A 16137-nucleotide genomic window follows, 5' to 3' on the forward strand; every position below is an offset into this window, starting at 1 on the left:
TGTTGTCAATAAAGTTTTTTTGAAGCTATCGTTTACGTTAGCAACAGCCCCATCTAGGCGCTTGTATTTTCCCGTCAAAACTTGACAGTTTTTATGTCTGCAAGAGGTTTTCTTGTATAGTGCGATAAAGGCAGTGATAAAAGCTTTCTTCTGAATTTGAAAATGACTTTACACAGTTTAAATCTTGACGCATTCATGGATAGTTTCAACCAACTCGAACAGGTATGAGCTCGGTAGCATAGTCTTCACGATGCACTATTATTGAAGCTTTGTTATTTAAAATGTACGTTTGCGTCACTACTACACTGTCAATACTTAAACGTGATTGCTGCCGTGTTTTTCTCACAGTACTTGTTTTTGTAACACACCGAAATATTAGCACAAGGTTGTTACATACACTATACACATCTTTAAAGACTGTCTTCAAAGATGAGTGCAATACTTTTTGACAGATTTGGGTGAACGTATTTTTTCTGAAGGCTAGCTACGATGGAAGAGCTGTAGTGAAGTTGTTTACTGCCTCATTCCAGAAAATCGCGGCGCTGCATACCAGAAACTGTCAGTTGGAGATGATGCTTGAAGAGGCAGAGGCTCTTATCAAGTTTCACCTGAACAAGGAGAAAAGTATAATTGAGGGTGAGTCTTGTGTCACCATTGCACTGAGATCGACAAGAGTTAGACAGTTAGTACATGTCTTAGCATGTCCGATGTCATCTTGTTAAATATATTTTTTTCATGATAATAATATGAAGTGAAAATTGAAATACTCACCATGTGATTTGTTCTTGTCAAGCACTTGTTTTGCACACATCTAACCATTAAACTTTTTACACCTGTTGCAGAAAGAGATGATCTGCTTTCATCTGTCAAAAATCTCCAACAGAATATACAGGAGCAGTGCCACCTGAGAGGTAAGCATCAATCTGTTGTAGGTAGAAGCTGACGCACATTAAATGAATACAAGTCCATCTACACTAGTAACTCTTGACGGAAATCAACTCTCAAGTTTTTAAATATCTACTGCAACTATTTATTGGTGGTCTGGTTTTGAACAGTCTTCAAATGAAGTCGCACCTTGATATTTACTGACAAATCTATAGTAAAGCTTACAACAATGTTGCTGAAGATAGGTAGAGGGTTTACTGTAGCTTTCTGTTGAAGAGTGAATGAGAACTTCAGGATGACAAAATGGCATTCAACAAGCAACACGGGAAGATGAGAAATGTCTATTGATGTGTGGGATGCAGTTTCATGGTCTGATGCTGGCCTAGGTAACACGCACTAAACCTGCATGTAGATTGTATGGAAACATACTGAGAAAGGGTTTATTCGTCTGAATATTTCATCTGGTCCATTCAAGTTGAGTTTTACTTTGTGAAGTATTTCAAAAAGGTTCTGAGTGTCTCTGAAAGGTTATTTATTTTGAACCAAATCATCACTAAAACATTTACTAAAAGTATCTTTCAAATATAGAACTACACTTAAGTCTAAAGACAACTTTTCTCATTCCGTTTAAATTCTATTCATTTAAAAAATATATATATGTATATGAGATTAAATGCTCTATTTGTCTCACAGTGGGGAAATTCGACATATGTATGTATATGTGTATATATGTAAATATATGAAAACTTGCCAACTCATTACACTTTCTTTGGCTGCTGGTGTTCAGGCACGTTTGAGGAGAGCCAGGAACTTCGTGCCACAAACTTGGCTGGGATTGTACAAGATAAACTTGGATAACTCATATGTCTGTCTTTGTTTAGTGGTAAATGCTAAACTGAAGAACGATGTGGCGATCCTGAGACAGCAGAACGAGAGAGCAGAAAAGGTGAGAAGTGCCATAAATTTGTGTTGTACCAATCATTATTGGTGAAGTCTGTCCACGAAGTCGACGATGGTGAGATTTAATAATCAATAACAGCCCATATTTAAGTGTGGCCGCCCTGCCTGCCCAACCTGTACTCCGTTGATGATGTCTGAGTCCTGAAATGTCACCAGGATCGGCAGGCTGCGGTCCAGCAAGTGCTGGCTGAGATGAAAGTGGAAGAGGAGAGACACCAGAGGGAGCTGGATGTGGTCAGGCAGCAGTACAGGAGAGAGCTGGAGCAGGCACACATAGACCTGTGTAATCAGTGTAAGAAGGTTTACTCTACCATGATATTTGGATCCATTTAAGGACGGTTATATTGTTGCACAGTCTGTTAATGCACATTTTAACATTGACAGTGGAAGCTAAAAATGCAGAGATGCAGTCAGTATTGGAGAAGAATGCCTCTGATCTGCAGGACATGCAGAAGAAGATCGCAGAGCAGGAGAGAGAAAAGCAAAGTGAAGTCTTGAAACTGCAGCTGGAGGTAAATACAGTAATAAAGTATGCTTGTTGAAGTACTTGGCATCAGTTGTACAGAGTGCTGGACACAGTTTCAGAGAAGAGACGACTGTCAGGGGTGATCTGTGACAGGTGAGTGGCAGTTAGGGCAAAATGAAAATGGTTCAGAGACCGTAGCGCTGACACAAGGACAAGAAGCAGGTTTTCTGTAAGACCTAGCATTTCATTCACCTTATTCTGTACTCTGACAGTTTAGTGCAAAGCTGGCTCGGATGCAGAACACAGCTCAGTGGACCAAACAGCAGCACAAACAACAAATGTGCAATCCCATTCCACTGAGTGTCTACAAGAAGGTGAGTTGATCCCAAGGGTGGCGATGCACGGCCTGGACTGAGTTGTTTCTTCACAACATTGTTTCATAAAATTCTATTCTTTGGGATCACTTTGGTGAGGTAAGCACATATATTTTCTGGGTTTAAGTTTTGTCAAATATGGTATTTAACCTGTAAAGCAACGGAAGATTGATGCAGTGCAGTGCTTAATCCCTCCCTCTACTGGACTGGCGCTGGGCATTAAGATAACCTGGCCAACGCTTCAGTCAACACAATGTCAAAACAGATTCACTTGTTGACAATTGCAGTCTGCTTCTGTCTTTGCTGAGCCTTCAGATGTAGTATAATTGGAAGTGTTACCTCATATTTATTTTGTTGTTCTATTAATATTGCATTTTTCAGCTGTACTTTTTGTATGATCATGTTAAATCGTTTACAATGTATCAGCTTCCTCGGCTCTTTTGTTTTCTAACTTTCTAACCTTGCCACAATTACGTTTCATATAGTAGTAGTAGTCATGTTTTCCTCATATTGGCTCTATCATTATGTGAGTATCTAAGTTTTCTTTATCCCTCGCCTCTTCTGCTTCTTCTCTACCTCCTCTTCTTCACGCCACAAACCACTATATCATCAGGGAACATCATGAAGACTCCTCTTTCAAATAAAAAAAGAGAGCTGATGTAATCCTACACGCACCTGTAAAAAGAGCCATGAACAGTTCAGATGATTTTAAAGTTCTAAGTAGTGCATTTATTGTATGTGGCCGTGTTACAGTGTGTGGATTAACAACATGTGAGTCTCTCTCTTTAGAAACTGAACTTCATCCAAGAGGAGAAGAACCGAGAAATTGCTGCTCTGCGTCAGAGAATCACAGAGCTGGAAGAGCTTCTGGGTGATGTACATGATCCCCATCCAAAGAAGAAAAAACTTTAGTTACTTAAGGTTTTTATTATTAGGTATTTTCTGCTTCAGGTGTTTGCATTTTCAGAGAAGTCCTCCACTTGGGTGCATGTTGGTGGACATTGGCAAGAAGAGAGGGCTGTTTAACTCTATTCTCGTCTCAGGCTTCTAATCTACTCAGACTACGTCAATCCCATTCAAGAAATTGAGCATCTTAATCTCCAGTCCTTCAATGAGTAACACGGTCTGACTGTTTCTCTCTTGTCTTTTTTATCAACATCTCCTGTTGAGAGATTCGCCAGCGATGGTTTGAGCGACTAGACACCAGAAGATTCACTTAAATAATGCAAAGATGAAAAATACCAAAGCCATCTAAACTTGGTGCATAGAGCCTTATGTTAGAATACAGGGCAACACACATTGTTTTGAGCATGTTTATTGCAGAACTTCAACTTTCTCACCCTTGAGTTTTGCAGTGTATTTAAACCAGAAGTCGGTTCCTTCCTGAGCTCTGTACAAATGTATCTTCTGTTGACTTTGATTGTTGGTGTTATAGTTCTGTCTCCACTGTAGTCAAGTGTGTCATTTCTGGCATACAGGAATCTATCACTTGAGTTCTCAATAAAGTTGGTAAATGTGGTTTGTTTACAGTTACGGCTGCAGCAACTGGGTTGCTCACGAGTTCCCTGATAATGTATAACCACAAGCACAAGCTCGGCCGCTGACATGAAGACCGCCCCTCATTAAGCAGAATCGTGGCGGTTCCCTGAAGGCCACGACAAACACAGATTTATATCTTTAACTAAAATGCTCCACAGCCGGAAAAGTGCAGATTCTTGTCTGCTGATGAAACACCTCACCATTCTTCCAAACAATACAAACGCTTCCTTTGTGGACGTTTGAACTGCAACCTGATTGCACTGACACCTGTGTGTTTTGTCGATATTAAGCCACAGGGACAAATGTTTCAGTGAGGATAGCTGACTGGTCTGTTTTTAATGTCATGTGGCTATGGTAATCAGACGCACCGAAAAGTTTAGAACCATTGAAGCTGGAAATTGTGTCCTATCTGAGAGAATACTGGCCCCAACAGATCTACGAGTCAAAGTTCAACAGTGTGGTGAAAAGTTTTCAGCATGAGGCTTGATGGTTGTTTGTTTTTATGGAGAAAGTCCACTGGTATACAGAGGTGTGTTTGCTACATGACTCTGAGTCAGTGTTCTTGCCGAGGGCACAGTTGACCTGTAGCTCTGTAATCTCTTTACCTGTGCTGCTCGGCATGACAGGAGACCGCACTAATCTCCAGGAGGACATTGACTAATGCTGTTGTGTAACATCTCATCTTCACAAACATACCTTGGATACCAGCTGAAAGGTGCTTCATCTTCAGAATTTGGGACTAATAAATTAAAGCAATCAGACAATGGATCTAATTTCAATAAGCTCCATCTGGTATCTGACGTTCAGACACAGATTTCTGCCCTGATGTTATCACTTTAAAGAGATCATGACGAAGCTAAATTCAACAGGATTAAAGTTCATGACACCCTCCTTTCTCAGAGGCTGCAGGGTGGGAGGTGGGAACACAGTGGACAGGAGAGCTGCTGTCAGTTGCTCTACCCTTCAGGCTCTGGAAGGTTGGACTGTGATCATGTGTAAGACTAGTAGCTTTTCAAGTTCGCGTCCTGCTGTGAAAGTGGATGACCTGAACCGTTGAGTTTGTATGCAGAGCTGCAGCTTATGAACTCGGTAAGAAAGATTTACTTTATATACTTGATTTTCATTTTGATGGCTTTGTCCCACACTGACAGAACAGGAAATGTAAACAGCAGCACATTGTTTTGCGTTTAGCTGGTCTTGTTTTGCAGTTATGAAAATTCCAGTCAAAATTCTGACTGAAGTCTTCATGCTTTTTAGATGACTTTGTCCTCTGAGATGCCTGGAAGTCAGTACCAGGTGAAGGTCAGCACCACCCACCACCACCGGACCTACAGCCTGACAGACAGCTCTGATGGTGACCAGGACTCTGACGAGTCAGATGCCTCCACCCGCCTCAACCCCCTGCAGAGGCTGACCACCAACATGTGCAAGGATGAGAAGACAGTGAAGGAGCTGGTCATCGGCCGCCGGGTGGGCTTCTACAAAGTGCGAGGGGAGATTGGATACGGGACCTTCTCCAAAGTCAAACTGGCCTTCCACGCACTGACTAAAGGTTGGTGGTTATTTATCAGTCTCTAGTTTCTCCTCATGTCCCGTTGGCTTGGAGAAGGAGGGCAGTGACATAGTCATGGAGTTTAGAATCGATTAGACTATACTGACATCATGGTGGCCTGAACGTCAGAGGGATTAGACGCAAGTAGTCGGTTCAAACGCACAACACTAAATGAAACTGATGATGCGCTGCTTAAACTGCTGCAGAAATCGAAAGATAGTTGTTGTGGGACCGCTCTGTCATTTCTCTTTGAGCGTGAACTCACGTGACTTTGCTGGTCATGTCACGTTGGGTAGCCATGCGTAGTCACACCAAAGTCAGCCCAGACACATACAGATGACTGGGTGGTGAATACATGGGTGCTGACCTGATCAACCATCAACATAATGCGCCCCTGTCGAGCAAAATTTCTAAAATCCAGAGGAAGCGCTTTCATTCAATGAGGCATTTGTTCAGTTCAGGGCAGCCCATGTTGAGACAGCTGATGAGGTTCTTGAGCACTACACCACTCCAATGATGGTTTCCTGTTGCCAGGTTCAGTTAAGTTTGCAGCTAAAGGACCAGTGGTATATTGAACACACACTAATCATGACTAGTACTTTTAATACATGTCTGAAGAATCAGGCTCTATTGTCTGTTTTGCATCTTCAGAACAAATGTAGTGTACTGTTGTGGTTGACTTACAACCCAATATTTTTCAACATTTTTTAAGCAATGGCTCACTTGGTTCATTGAAAAAATCTTGAGGCTCATGACCACCGAAGGAGCCTCGGCCAAAGCGCAATTGTGCTCAGTGAAAGTCCTTTTAATTTGTGGAAATATTTAGCTGCTGTGCTATTTTGGCATCTTATTTGCGGAAACAAATAGCAGAAAATGTATTTGTTTAAAAATGTGCGGTGAGAAATATTTATTTAAAATAACTTGGATTTTATTACAAACTCTTTTTAGCATGATTTTATTCTGGTTTGGGGAATTTCCAGGCAAATCTTTTGCATTCTTTGCCCCAGCTACATAGCTACAATTATTCTTCCGCTCTTCTTTAAATCACAGCGCAAACTTTGCTTGTCTGAATGTGAATAAAGTTTTGAAGTTAGACGTCACTTTAGCCGTTAGCTCTGCAGTGCAGAGTCTTTGGCGTCGCTGGTCCGTCAAGGATCACTCCATTGTTCTGTCGTGAAGGTGTGTGGTCAAGTTAGAGTCGCATCAGGTTTAAAAACAACTGGAAGTTGCGCATATGACCAGCTACTTCACTGTGAGTGTGAAAAGAGGGGCATTCCGCACCATGCGCAGCTTTGCAGCAAGTGATGGAGGAGTCAGCATAGACCTATAGTGTATTGAATGTGTATTCAGTATGGCTGAATCTTTGACCCATAATTTATTCCCCTTAAGACAAGGTAGCCATGAAGATCCTGGACAAGACCCGGCTGGACACCCAGGCCCAGCGTCTGCTCTCCAGAGAGATCACTAGCATGGAGAACCTGCAGCATCCCAATGTGGTGCGTCTGTACGAGGTGGTGGAGACCCCCAGCCGCCTGCACCTTGTGATGGAGTTTGCAGGAGGGGGAGACCTGCACAACCGACTCTGCAATCAGGGGAAGCTGTCTGACAACACTGCCAAGGTCATCTTTGCTCAAATTCTGTCTGCCATCAAATACATGGTGAGTTGATCATTTTAGTTGGGGTTTCTGGTCCATTCCTGGGCCGTCATATTCAGGCTGGGCCATCAAAACCATTTTCAAAAGAGGCATTTTTATTCCTGTGATTCTCTCTCACCAAACATCTAGCAGTCAGTTGTCACTATTTCAAACAGCTTTCAACATTCGATCCTTTGTTAATGGAGGAAGACAGTCCATCACCTGACACTTCTGTAGCTGTAGAGTGGAGTGTTTATGGCTTCCTTTGAGGTCATGTTTGATCTGAGGTCTCAGCTCTAAATGTTATACTGATGAGCAGTGTGTTTCCAGCACCATCTGAATATCATCCATCGGGACCTGAAGGCGGAAAACGTTCTGTTCACCAGCAGCGGGTGCGTGAAGGTGGCGGATTTTGGATTCAGCACACGAGTTTCGAACCGTAACAACGCACTGGATACTTTCTGTGGCTCCCCACCGTACGCTGCTCCGGAGCTGTTCAGGGATGAATGCTACCTGGGACCCCCCGTCGACGTGTGGGCCATGGGGGTCTTGCTGTTCTTCATGGTGACCGGCACTATGCCCTTCCGAGCCGAAACTATCGGCAAGCTCAGGCGCAGCATCATTGACGGCGTGTATAGCATCCCACCATGGGTCCCCGGCCCCTGCCAGAGACTCATCAGAGGCATCCTGAAGACAGTCCCTGAAGAACGCTGCGCTATTGACCAGATGCTGGGCTGTGATTGGCTGTTACCCGTGGAGTTTCCCTGGTCAGTGGGACCTCTGGAACCAATGAGTCCACTGCAAAGCCTGTTGGACTCAGACCGGGATTATCTGGACAATGATGACAGGGAGTTGGAGGAAGAGGTCCGGAACACGATGAGGAATCTGGGTTTCACTCCCGAGCATCTACTCAACAACCAGCTGAAAGACATTCGAAACCCAGTCACCGGGGTTCACCGAATGCTGCTGCACCGTGCCCAGAAGAGGAGGGGCTGTGACACTCTGCCAGTGGTGCGGGGGATGGTGAGGGACCCAAAGAGGGAAGGGCTGCGGGCGTACAGGGGGCTCAGACACTCCTCCAAGCTTTGCGTCCTCTCATGATCCACATCTGTCCGCTGACGGCAAGATGCGTCGATGTGGTTTCCTATGGACTTTTGTGGATGACATCAACTCACATCTGGTCAGACATGCTTTACTGACTCAGCATGTTTCAAGTCAGGTTCTGAGCTGGACAAACAATGGGTTGAGTCTAACCATTCCCAATGTTCCTTGATCAGCTTCTGACTCCCAGGAGTGCATCTTCAAATGTAAAGCTCACAGTGCCTGGCGTCAGAGGAAACCTTGACGGAGCGTTTGATATTTAACTCTATGCAGAAAGTAGTGGCCACCACGACCGCTTCCTTGTTGAGTTCGTTCTGAGTGACGTCTTTATTGTTTTTCTATTATTTCCTATGTTGGACTGTTCATGTGGTTTGAATAGGACTTTGGGCGAGGGCACAACACAGTTTACATTCTCACCCTTTGTAGTTGATGCTGTTTGTTTTTCATCAATGTTCATTGTGGTGAGGTCAGAAGAAGATGTGTTTTTACAATGATGCCAGTTAAATTTGAAAATGTATACAATGTGGTAATGGAATGATAGTTCAATGGGGCTATTACACACCGGGAGTGGAGTGTGTTTCATGTTTCTATTTCATGAGAGAATCTCGGTCTGTTTTGGGGTTCACCTTTCTTCCAATAGAGGTGCTGTATTTTAGTTTGGCACGTCTCTACGTGACTCAGTGGCGGCCCCTGGAGGAGCTCAGGGTGAAACTGCAGCTGCGCCTCAGAGCCGCTTCTTGTTGCTGCTGCAACTCGATCCCAACTCCGATGATGTTACAAAGTGAATGAACATGAACCCAGTGTAATTTATTGGTCGAGCATTTCAATGCAATGATTGTTTGGATAAATAATGTACCTGTTGCCTTGGAATGTCAATCACTGAAACTTTTTAATGTCAAAGTTTTAGAGCTCATTTTATGCCGACTGCCCGTCTGGTGCTGGTTGTTTCACTACGTTTTTTTTGTTAAATTAAATTTGACAATAAAGTTTTTTCGGGTGCGTAAGGTGTTGGTCTAGAACTGCAGCCCCATGTTTAAGGAAGTTTCTCTGAGTGGATTGTGGCGAACAAAGATCCAGACAGCAGCTGGAACCTCACAATGGAGACCACCAGATGATACTCGGGGCCCCTCAAACAAAACAGACTGACAGAGCAAGACAAAGGGCCAGGCCACTCCCCTCCGTCCTGCCCTGACCCACTCCCACCTGCGTGACCAGGCAGATGGCACGGCGTGGCCCAGCAGACATCTGCCGTCAAGACAATGGCTGCGTGTGTGTGTGGAGCTCTGGAGCTGACAGGCCTGCAGCCCCACTATTGTCTGCTGCTCCTTACACATGCAGATGAGTGCAACAGCGGAGGGGTCTCACTCTTGTTAGTTTGACCACTCCTCCCAGCAGCTGCCACACAAAAATCACAACAAAGAGTTCACTTCTTTCTTTTTAGTTTATTTAAGCCATAAGTTCCATTACAAATTTCGTCAAATGACGTCATAGGTCTCATTAATTAATATGAGTGGACGACATTTCTCACAACACTGTGTTATATATCCTTAATTTAGATGTTATCTAATGCTAACATTTTTTTTTTCATTCCTTTTTGTCTTTGAATAGGGTAAACCTATTTTCATTCAAATGCATTCTAAAGTGAAACCTTTAGAGAATTTAAGACCATTCTGGAAAGTGAGAAACATTTTCGCTGACTGCAACCGATGTCACGTTGCTCAGCCAAGAGTCCTCGGTCAAAAAGTCTCTTCCAACCAAGTCCTCTTCTTCAGCAGCGCTTCTCCTCCTACTGCGCGTGCTTCTAGGTGCGACATTTGCTCTGTGGAACCACAGGACGCAGAACTCGCTTCTCCTTCCTCTCCAAACCTCATCCGCACAAAGAATGAGGGTCGATTCGTCGCTCTCGTGGCAAACCTGAGCCCATTCACATAAAGAATGGGCGTCATCTTGGCATGGACGGGACGAGAGACGACGGTTCACGGGGGCCCGGGGGGCCGGCGCCGTGCTGCCTGGACGGGAATCCTCCTCAGGAGTATCCAGGGATGAGTAGAAACAGAGTCATCCTCTTGGTGAGGATGAGTATTTCCAGATAAGAAGCTTCATCGTGGAGACACGCGGCTCAGATCAACGTGCTGCGAGGTTGATCTCGGGGACCCAGTCGTTGAGGCGCCTGCTCTCCTCACAGAACAGGTGGAGCTTCTCCAGAGCTGGGTCTTGCCAAGAGCCCTCATCTTGGTTCTGTTCATCAGAGAGAGGGGGGAAGAACGTCAGCTGACAGCCTCCACCACGTGATGGACATTTGCGTCTAACAGAGTCTGGACTTAACCTACCGTGATGAGGACGCAGTGGGCATCTTCCAGTTGCGTGGCTTTGTCTCCAACGATCTCCGAGAGACGCTGCGTGTCGCTGACTCTCACGATGCTGATGTCGTTATCGAAACAGAAGGACTGGATGAGGGTGAAGTGGATCTGCAGAGCCACGTCACACTCGAACTCCTCGTCCACGGCCAGCACGCAGAAGGACACGCTGTCTGGGTCACTGTGGGAGGAAAGAAGCCATTAGTCCTGCAGCCAAAACACGCAGTCAGGTCAGAAGAAGCGTCGCTTCCAGCTCTCCAACTTACATGTTCATGACTTTGGCGCTCTCGTAGACGCCCACGGTGAGGGAGCGGTTCTCTTTGGCGCTCAGCAGGACCTCCTCCAGAGCCTTGCCGGTGCTCTGAGCGCGATCGGCGGCCTTCTGGCTCACGACTTCCTCAAAGGTCATCTTGGAGTTGGTGCGTACGAGTTTCCACAAAGGAGCAGAGAAGAGCTTGAAGCAAATCCAAAAGCGGAGTGAGAGTCCGGACGAGGAGCCGTCCTTTTTATACGTCACGGTCGTGCGCCGGCTGCTGCGGCGCCTCATCTGATTGGCTGCTGCGCGAGGCTCCATTGCTATGCTAATGGTATTGTCACACACTTCTGGCTCGTGGCAGATTGATGGGGGTGTTCAACCCCCCCTCCTCTCTATCTACGACATCTGAATCTAAAAATAGTTTGATCGTCACTTCATCCAAGAGCGCATCAGGACGCGTTTATTTTAGGATCCGAGAAACCAAAACACCAGTTCCGAAATATTATCATATATTTACCACTTTAAATGTGTTTTTGTTGTAGCTCCGAAGTATGTTTTGGAATATTACCACGATATTTCTTAAGTGTAATATGTATATATTTTTAATATCGAGACACATGGTCGATGTTTTGGTTTCCATTCTGTTTTGAGAGCGCGCCCCCACCCTCCAACTCGGCCTGACCTCTGAGCAGCAGAGCGAGCCGGCTGATGCCATCTGTGGACGAGCGGCTGCGCTCATTGTTTCCATTCTCACGCCGACCATACAAATGCAAATGACTTGCGCGTGCCAGAATGCGAGACACCCCCCTCGCTCCCCTCCACCCCACAGTCAGCTGCTGCTCCGCACAAGCTTTTGTTGTGTTTTCTCCAATTCATATGCAAGTTTGGCTCAGTTCGAATGAAAGGTGGCACGAGCGGAGACAGTATTTATGACCAACTTTTCATGCGCGAGGGAATCACAACATCAGCCACATGAAAGTTGCAAAACACAAACTTCATAACGTCATAAGTGTGACGCAATTAAGGATCGGAAAAGTCGAAATGAAGCATGATATAATTTGACTCCGTTGGATGCGCACAACACTGATGTGTTTGGTTGAAACACGCTGCAGCATGTATTTTATAGGATAAAGCGCAGTGCTGACGTTCGTTGCGTCGCACAATGTGCGCACTTTTTGTTGCTCAACAATTGAAAATGCGTCCTCGCGTTTACAATATAGCAGTGACTATCATGCAGCATGGCACTGAAACTTGCTTGTGTTCCTCAGGTTGTCCGCCTCAGCTGTATAATCATTCAAAGACCCGCTGCGGGGCTGAGGAGGGGCGGGTGCGCGGTGATGGATAGAAGCGCCATTCACCTCCATTGTTCCATTGAAAGCTGCGGCAGATGGAGAGCTGTGGAGAGCAGAGACCCCCCTCCTTCACTCTCTCTATGAACGCGGGTCACCCGGTGACCCCGGGGCCACAGCCTGTGCCTGTCTACTAACATTCTCGCCTCGTGTCTGAGTTTGGACGAAATCAAGTTATAGCAGTTCAGTCGACTTCTGAGCGGTTCTGAGTTTCTAAAATAAGATCTAAGGTGCGTAAACGCACCGCAGGTCTCGGAGGTGTTGGATCAACTGGCCGTCGTGTCCTCGGGGGCAGGAGGCTGTAAATCGATACGGACTCATTGAAGCTGGAGCACATCTGCCGCCGACAGCAGCAGGTGTTCAGCCTCGGAAGTGGAACTGCCTGCGCCTGATCCTGCGCTCTAAGATCTAAACCTTACCATCCCCTGCTCAAGGTGATGTGATCCGAAATATGGATCAAACCTCAGACTTTCATCCAAAGTGAAGCACGAATATGTTAATGTGCATTTCCCCCCCACCCCCCGCCGGCCCTCCCCAGCAGCTGACGGCTATCTGAAGCTGGGCCATTGTGACGGACACAGACTGATCAAGTGCTGGCAGATGACACGCGTCTCGAGTGCGCTGCAGCCAGTGTGGAGTGCGCCACCACCTGCTCCAACCCTCCAGGGATTAGCACCAGATGCAGAGTCTGGATTGCAGTGTTGGCGATAATAGTCGTCAGCTTTACCGGTGTCAAGATGCGCTATTGCACGCCATTTCTAACAAGAAATATTTACATCAAACACCCCATTATTAATACGTGCTTAAATTTGCATTATCGTCATGGATTTCACTAGAATTTAAAGTCTTTATTTTTGTTGTAATTCCTCCATTTAAACTGCGATAAACACTGTCAATGATTACAAGGGGGAAGTACAAGAAATGCCATGTCTGTAGTTCTGTCATTAAAAATGTCGCAAAAGCTTTTGATTAAATCACCCTAAATTTTAATGTTGATGTTGCGGACACTTATTCTGGCGTTCAGTGTGTGTAGTACACATGAATAATACCTGCTACAGACAGACACAGAGCACATCATATGTTCAGTATTTTATGAATTTAGGTTGCACAACAGTAAACTTTGATTGGACTCAGTGTGCAGTATTTTTTTATCATTTATTTTTAGTACTTATATTTGTTGAATTAGAATATTTATTCGTATAACCACCATCCATATTTTACAGCATTAATATATGGTTGTTTGTTTGTTTTATAATATGAATAATTATGGAATATGTGACTTCCTTATGAATACAGTTCATTTTTATTTGCTATTCAAATGTTGAGTTGAGTTTATGTCTAGGTGAATTTCCCCACCGTGGGCAGAATAAAGGCTATCTATCGAACCAAGGAACGTTATTTGATATATAAATATAAATAAATATAAGATTGAATACAGATTTTACACTATTTGCAAAATGTATACAAAAAGACGCTTCAAGCACCAGCAGCTCATATTTGGATCAGCTGCGTTTTATCCTCCATGGACCTCTCCTGACCTGCAACACCCATCTGGACCAGTGGTTCTAGCAGTGACAGATGGACATTGACACTATGAGAGGCAGCAATGGTGTGACTAGTGTACACGAAGGATCTGATACATAGCATTGTATGACATTGTATGTTAGTTACACAAGCTTGTGCAGTAGTCTATAGTGGTAGTAGAAAAAGTCTAAATCGATAGAAATCGATAAATGTATATTTAGTTTTGTGATAAATTAACCCACAGATGAAAAAAAAAATCATCTCTGCGTGTTTTTTTTTTGTAGTTTAATTGAAAGGAAAGTCAACTTCTCTTTTCTTGTAAACACTTCCTCTATTAATGCAGAAAAACATTTCTCAATTGGCCATGCAGCTACTTTGGAGGACGCTGTGATGCTTTATTGTTCTTCAAAGAAGTTGTAGCCTGGTCTGTGGAACAAAGCTTCCTTCCACTTTCAGGACCTCTGTGGCACGTGTCCTCCTGGTCAGGGGGGGTCTGTAGACTTTGTAGCTATTGTGCCGGCCAGAGCCAATCAGACAGCTGGTGTGTGACTATAAAGGCTGCTCTCGGGTGGAAGCCAACACTGCAAACCCTCTTCCTTGGATTTCTAGTCGCATCGAAAGCAACATGTTTTCTCCTGGAAAATGTCTTGAGGAAGCGCTGACCTCTGCTCAGGCAGAAGACCGCCTCACTGTCGGAGTCTACGAGAGCGCCAAAATAATGACCAGGTAAGGACCCCACCAAGCCGATGGTGATGCGATGATCCAGATAAGCCACTCTATACTGAGATGAAGCAGCAGCAGAGTGACCGAGCCACCTTCCTCCCACAGTGACCCAGACAGCGTGTCCTTCTGCGTGCTGGCCGTGGACGAGGAGTTCGAGTGTGACGTGGCTCTGCAGATCCACTTCACCCTCATCCAGTCCTTCTGTTTCGACAACGACATCAGCATCGTGAGAGTCAGCGACACGCAGCGTCTCTCGGAGATCGTTGGAGACAAAGCCACGCAACTGGAAGATGCCCACTGCGTCCTCATCACGGTAGGTTGAGTCCAGACTCTGTTAGGTGCAAATGTCCATCACGTGGTGGAGGCTGTCAGCTGACGTTCTTCCCCCCTCTCTCTGATGAACAGAACCAAGATGAGGGCTCTTGGCAAGACCCAGCTCTGGAGAAGCTCCACCTGTTCTGTGAGGAGAGCAGGCGCCTCAACGACTGGGTCCCCGAGATCAACCTCGCAGCACGTTGATCTGAGCCGCGTGTCTCCACGATGAAGCTTCTTATCTGGAAATACTCATCCTCACCAAGAGGATGACTCTGTTTCTACTCATCCCTGGATACTCCTGAGGAGGATTCCCGTCCAGGCAGCACGGCGCCGGCCCCCCGGGCCCCCGTGAACCGTCGTCTCTCGTCCCGTCCATGCCAAGATGACGCCCATTCTTTATGTGAATGGGCTCAGGTTTGCCACGAGAGCGACGAATCGACCCTCATTCTTTGTGCGGATGAGGTTTGGAGAGGAAGGAGAAGCGAGTTCTGCGTCCTGTGGTTCCACAGAGCAAATGTCGCACCTAGAAGCACGCGCAGTAGGAGGAGAAGCGCTGCTGAAGAAGAGGACTTGGTTGGAAGAGACTTTTTGACCGAGGACTCTTGGCTGAGCAACGTGACATCGGTTGCAGTCAGCGAAAATGTTTCTCACTTTCCAGAATTGTCTTAAATTCTCTAAAGGTTTCACTTTAGCATTCCAACTTATGAAAAAGACAGAAAAACAATATAATAATACCAACTGTATCGTGAATTGTTACAACAGTAATAAAGTGATGACAACATTTCTAACTACTTTTTGACTCTTACAGGTCAGAGACCAAAGCAGTCAGAAGCAGTCCACCTGAACACGCATGCGCACAGCATTATTACGTCATTAGAACGTAGCATCCACCTGGCTGTAGGTGTCCGACCTACCTCTGGGGGGCGCCCGCGAGTAGTTAGTGAGTAGCAGCTGGCTTGTCAACTCAGTGACATAACCACCAAACGCTAGCATACTTTTCACTCACACTCTAGCCAATAAACTCCCATATACCCTCACAATACCTTACTCCATAGCAAAAATAAAACAAAGCAAAACAAACGCGAAATACTTGTAGACTTCC

General features: G+C 45.3%; 4 protein-coding genes across 4 annotated transcripts; 3 read left to right on the forward strand and 1 right to left on the reverse strand.

The window, feature by feature from the left end:
• Nucleotides 1–35: 35 nt before the first annotated feature.
• On the forward strand, nt 36–3621 carry LOC128752864 (coiled-coil domain-containing protein 152-like). The gene is made up of 8 exons (XM_053854556.1): nt 36–222; nt 531–636; nt 843–911; nt 1767–1831; nt 2002–2137; nt 2230–2357; nt 2584–2685; nt 3475–3621. Exons 1-8 carry the CDS (start codon nt 163–165, stop codon nt 3595–3597), a joined length of 789 nt encoding a protein of 262 aa, XP_053710531.1. The 5' UTR covers nt 36–162; the 3' UTR covers nt 3598–3621.
• A 1551-nt stretch (nt 3622–5172) lies between these two features.
• Nucleotides 5173–9500, forward strand: nim1kb (NIM1 serine/threonine protein kinase). The gene is made up of 4 exons (XM_053854555.1): nt 5173–5313; nt 5482–5776; nt 7166–7434; nt 7741–9500. The coding sequence occupies exons 1-4, from the start codon at nt 5305–5307 to the stop codon at nt 8509–8511; spliced, it is 1344 nt and encodes a 447-aa protein (XP_053710530.1). The 5' UTR covers nt 5173–5304; the 3' UTR covers nt 8512–9500.
• A 450-nt stretch (nt 9501–9950) lies between these two features.
• On the reverse strand, nt 9951–11328 carry gadd45gb.1 (growth arrest and DNA-damage-inducible, gamma b, tandem duplicate 1). The gene is made up of 3 exons (XM_053880901.1): nt 11135–11328; nt 10842–11049; nt 9951–10749 (listed from the first exon to the last, which is right to left on the reverse strand). Exons 1-3 carry the CDS (start codon nt 11275–11277, stop codon nt 10636–10638), a joined length of 465 nt encoding a protein of 154 aa, XP_053736876.1. The 5' UTR covers nt 11278–11328; the 3' UTR covers nt 9951–10635.
• A 3247-nt stretch (nt 11329–14575) lies between these two features.
• LOC128766519 (growth arrest and DNA damage-inducible protein GADD45 gamma-like) lies at nt 14576–15804 on the forward strand. Its single transcript, XM_053878252.1, has 3 exons — nt 14576–14723; nt 14826–15033; nt 15126–15804. Exons 1-3 carry the CDS (start codon nt 14623–14625, stop codon nt 15237–15239), a joined length of 423 nt encoding a protein of 140 aa, XP_053734227.1. The 5' UTR covers nt 14576–14622; the 3' UTR covers nt 15240–15804.
• Nucleotides 15805–16137: the final 333 nt, after the last annotated feature.

This window comes from Synchiropus splendidus, chromosome 1, assembly GCF_027744825.2.
Source record: "Synchiropus splendidus isolate RoL2022-P1 chromosome 1, RoL_Sspl_1.0, whole genome shotgun sequence".
NCBI lineage: Eukaryota > Metazoa > Chordata > Actinopteri > Syngnathiformes > Callionymidae > Synchiropus > Synchiropus splendidus.

Bases quoted from the DNA above. Each gene is read 5' to 3' on its own strand.
- LOC128752864 (XM_053854556.1), top strand. From the start codon at position 163: ATGACTTTACACAGTTTAAATCTTGACGCATTCATGGATAGTTTCAAC. The intron at 637-842 runs GTGAGTCTTGTG...CACCTGTTGCAG, and splicing joins GGAGAAAAGTATAATTGAGG to AAAGAGATGATCTGCTTTCA. The intron at 912-1,766 runs GTAAGCATCAAT...GTCTTTGTTTAG, and splicing joins GGAGCAGTGCCACCTGAGAG to TGGTAAATGCTAAACTGAAG.
- nim1kb (XM_053854555.1), top strand. The intron at 5,777-7,165 runs GTTGGTGGTTAT...ATTCCCCTTAAG, and splicing joins CTTCCACGCACTGACTAAAG to ACAAGGTAGCCATGAAGATC. The intron at 7,435-7,740 runs GTGAGTTGATCA...GTGTGTTTCCAG, and splicing joins TGTCTGCCATCAAATACATG to CACCATCTGAATATCATCCA.
- gadd45gb.1 (XM_053880901.1), bottom strand. From the start codon at position 11,277: ATGACCTTTGAGGAAGTCGTGAGCCAGAAGGCCGCCGATCGCGCTCAG. The intron at 11,050-11,134 runs GTAAGTTGGAGA...TTCCTCCCACAG, and splicing joins AGCGCCAAAGTCATGAACAT to TGACCCAGACAGCGTGTCCT. The intron at 10,750-10,841 runs GTAGGTTAAGTC...TCTGATGAACAG, and splicing joins CCCACTGCGTCCTCATCACG to AACCAAGATGAGGGCTCTTG.
- LOC128766519 (XM_053878252.1), top strand. From the start codon at position 14,623: ATGTTTTCTCCTGGAAAATGTCTTGAGGAAGCGCTGACCTCTGCTCAG. The intron at 14,724-14,825 runs GTAAGGACCCCA...TTCCTCCCACAG, and splicing joins AGCGCCAAAATAATGACCAG to TGACCCAGACAGCGTGTCCT. The intron at 15,034-15,125 runs GTAGGTTGAGTC...TCTGATGAACAG, and splicing joins CCCACTGCGTCCTCATCACG to AACCAAGATGAGGGCTCTTG.